This window comes from Pyrus communis, chromosome 15 (genome assembly GCF_963583255.1).
Source record: "Pyrus communis chromosome 15, drPyrComm1.1, whole genome shotgun sequence".
In the NCBI taxonomy this organism is placed as follows: domain Eukaryota; kingdom Viridiplantae; phylum Streptophyta; class Magnoliopsida; order Rosales; family Rosaceae; genus Pyrus; species Pyrus communis.
Window position 1 is genome coordinate 21626337 of NC_084817.1, and position 3212 is coordinate 21629548.

Sequence of the window (3212 nt, forward strand, 5' to 3'; positions counted from 1 at the left end):
CCTTTGGCGTTTTAGCATCCCGAATGTGCTCAACATTTCTTCTTCTATTGTGGTCTTTAAGGCAAACATTGATTTGCCTGCTTTAATTTTCCACTTCCGCAAGACGCCGTTAGCATCTTCCGCTGCCGGTTGTGTAACTTCACTACCACCGACAACCTCCCACAAGTCTTGACCTTGAAGGTAAGACTCTATACACGTTGCCCACGTGTTATAGTTTTGGTTGTTGAGCTTCTTGATTCCTCCAACAACTTGAAGATCACCCATCGTATCGGCAAGACTTTGACTACACCGAACAAGCTTGAGTGACTACCGTGCAGAGTAATACACTACTCTCGACACAAAGAAGCTCCCTCTCAAGGTTTGTGATAACCCCAACAATAATCTCAAGAAATCTTTTCTGATGTGGAAGATCAGTCAAAACTGCAACCACAGAGCATACTCAGAATTTCAAGAGACTTTACAACCAATGCTCTACCAAGAACGATCCCTGATCGACTTGGCTCTGATACCAATTGTTGAATAAGAAGAGTATACAAGATAACTCTAATGATCCCAAGAAGAAGAAAATAGAGCACACTCTTAAAGAAAGCTTACAAAAACAAACTAATTAACAAAGCTTTTCTTCTTCAGCTCTAGGCTTTGTTTTTCCTTGGATGATATACAATGCTTGAGGACTTGGGTATTTATAGCAAACCAAATGAAAGCTACACCACACACTTACTTCACCTATAACATCCACCTACTTCACCTACAACCTCCACTTACTTCACCAACCTCACACACTTACTTCACCAACCTCACACTTACTTCACCTACAACATCCACCTACTTCACCTACAATTGACATTGATTCTCAACAGGAAACAGATACGTTGGTAGTTTGATAAAAGTGGTTATGTGTGTGTGTGTGTGTAAAGCATAAAAGTTGTAATTGCAGCAAATTGCATACGAATATGCAAAGAGGAGGGCGAATATTGTACTAGTGGCACGAAGAGAGAACAGACTGCGAGTGATCAGTGAGAATGCAAGGCTTATAGGTGCAAAGCATGTCATGATTATAGCTGCAGATGTTGTCAAGGAAGAGGAATGCAGGAGATTTATCAGTGAAACAATAAGCTTCCATGGCCGAGGTATGCGCCACCTAAATGTATCTGGGAGAAAATTTGTTATTTAGAAAGCCATAGTTTTAAAAACAAAAGTTTTACACTTGAAATAACAAATGGGTCATAAGCATTACTGAGTGGTCTGCAGATTTATACAATTTTGTGTACATTTGTATATTATTATTTATTTGTTTGTTTAAACAATGCAATTCTTCATGACTTCTAATTATCCATTTTGGCAAAGAACCCTACCGATAAACTTCATCGCTAGTCGGACGACGGGTTGGGGCTTAGTGCCTAGACGGGTGCCTTGGAGGATTTAAGTAAATCAATTATATTTTGTGTAAATAAGTGTCTGTTATACTTAAAATATATATAATTACATCATAAACTACAAAATAGAATGAAATATATATTATGAAGTATTGTAACATAAAATGAATGGTTTATAGTAAGTGGAAGAATGAATAGTGGTATTTGCTTTATGTTAATTGCCTACTAAGCTGAAAACAACAATTCTGCAGTTGCACTCTTATGATTTTTTATAATTACAAACTAAATTAATAGGTAATTCTTTCATGGTCTCTCCATGGGATGAATTTTGTGCCTTCAGTGGTGCCATGATGTTAGTTATGATTATAAAGTAGTTATTTTGATTTGTCTCTGATTTTGCAGTGGATCACCTTGTAAATACAGTAAGTCTAGGACACACATTCTACTTCGAGGAAGTTACAGACACGTCTGTCTTTCCCCATTTGTTGGTAAGTATTGCAAAGTTGCATGATTAGAAGTCCAAATGTTTGCACTAAAATTCTAAAGCAAATTGCTCTTCCTTATGTGGAAAATTATCTATCGATGAGATATTGTGGTTTTGAATATCTTTGTTCTCAGGATATAAATTTCTGGGGGAATGTATATCCAACGTATGTTGCTCTTCCTTACCTACGTCAAACCAATGGAAAGATCATTGTTAATGCATCAGTTGAGAGCTGGTTACCTCTACCGAGAATGAGTTTATATGCTGTGAGTATATATTACTCAATCAAACATTTCATTTTACTTTCGGAAAATTGGTCAAGTACATTAACATTTCAAAATGAGAAATATACATGGAACTAGAATTGTATATATTTCATCCACAAATTAGAATAATCCAGTGCTTAGGATGCATTCCATGATCCACCGAATTTCCTTGACAAACTTATCTAGGACAAATTTTTGTAGTCGAAGTAACTACATTGAAGACCTAGCAATTGTCAATTTATTACTATCCTTTTGTTGTGTTTGAATCACTAGGCAGCAAAGGCAGCTCTGGTTAACTTTTATGAGACCTTGAGATTAGAAGTAAACCATGAGGTAGGGATAACAATTGCAACTCACGGATGGATTGAAAGTGAGATGACAAGAGGCAAGTTCATGCTAGAGGAAGGCGCCGAAATGCAATGGAAAGAAGAAAGGGAGGTACTGGTTGGTCGGTGGCTTTGATATTTCATTATGTTAGCCCAATGACGCATGCGCCATTGCTAGTTGCTCTGGTTTTCAAACCCAGAGCATGACAGATTAAGAAACAGTACTTCAGATGTGCTATATATCAATGAAACATATTTATATTGTTGTAGGTACATGTGATCGGTGGGCCTGTGGAAGATTTTGCCAGGTTGATTGTAGCTGGGGCTTGTCGAGGAGATTCGTACGTTAAGTATCCAAGCTGGTATGACATATTCCTGCTGTACAGGGTGTTTGTGCCTAACACCCTGCATTGGACATTCCGCCTCATTCTTCCAACGCACGGTGGAAGGAGGACTTCCCTTGTGGGCACCGGGAGGCCTATTTCTGAAGGCTATGGAAGGCCTTTGTTGGAAGGCACTCCTCCAAGGAGATTTGTTGGTCCCAACACAATTTCCCAACAGAGTCCCTCGCGTCCGCTAAAAATGGAATGAAATTTATAGCATTTCTGGGAAAGTAGTTATGTTAGTAGCCTCTTCTAAGAAATTATGGTTGTTGAACTTGTGTTTTAGCCGCGCGCGGAGATTTTGAACTGTTAAACAAAGTTATTGCATTCGATATGTAGTTCATGTAATAATCCCTTCAGTGTTAACAAATTTCATA

General features: G+C 38.2%; 1 protein-coding gene across 1 annotated transcript in view; it reads left to right on the forward strand.

Moving 5' to 3' along the window:
* LOC137718810 (11-beta-hydroxysteroid dehydrogenase B-like) overlaps nt 1-3212 on the forward strand; it is a 7263-nt gene extending 4051 nt beyond the window's left edge. Inside the window, exons 2-6 of the mRNA XM_068458347.1 lie at nt 938-1130; nt 1779-1864; nt 1995-2126; nt 2400-2564; nt 2723-3212. Coding sequence (XP_068314448.1) covers nt 938-1130; nt 1779-1864; nt 1995-2126; nt 2400-2564; nt 2723-3043 — 897 coding nt within the window. The 3' untranslated portion in view covers nt 3044-3212. The remainder of the gene's footprint in view (nt 1-937; nt 1131-1778; nt 1865-1994; nt 2127-2399; nt 2565-2722) is intronic.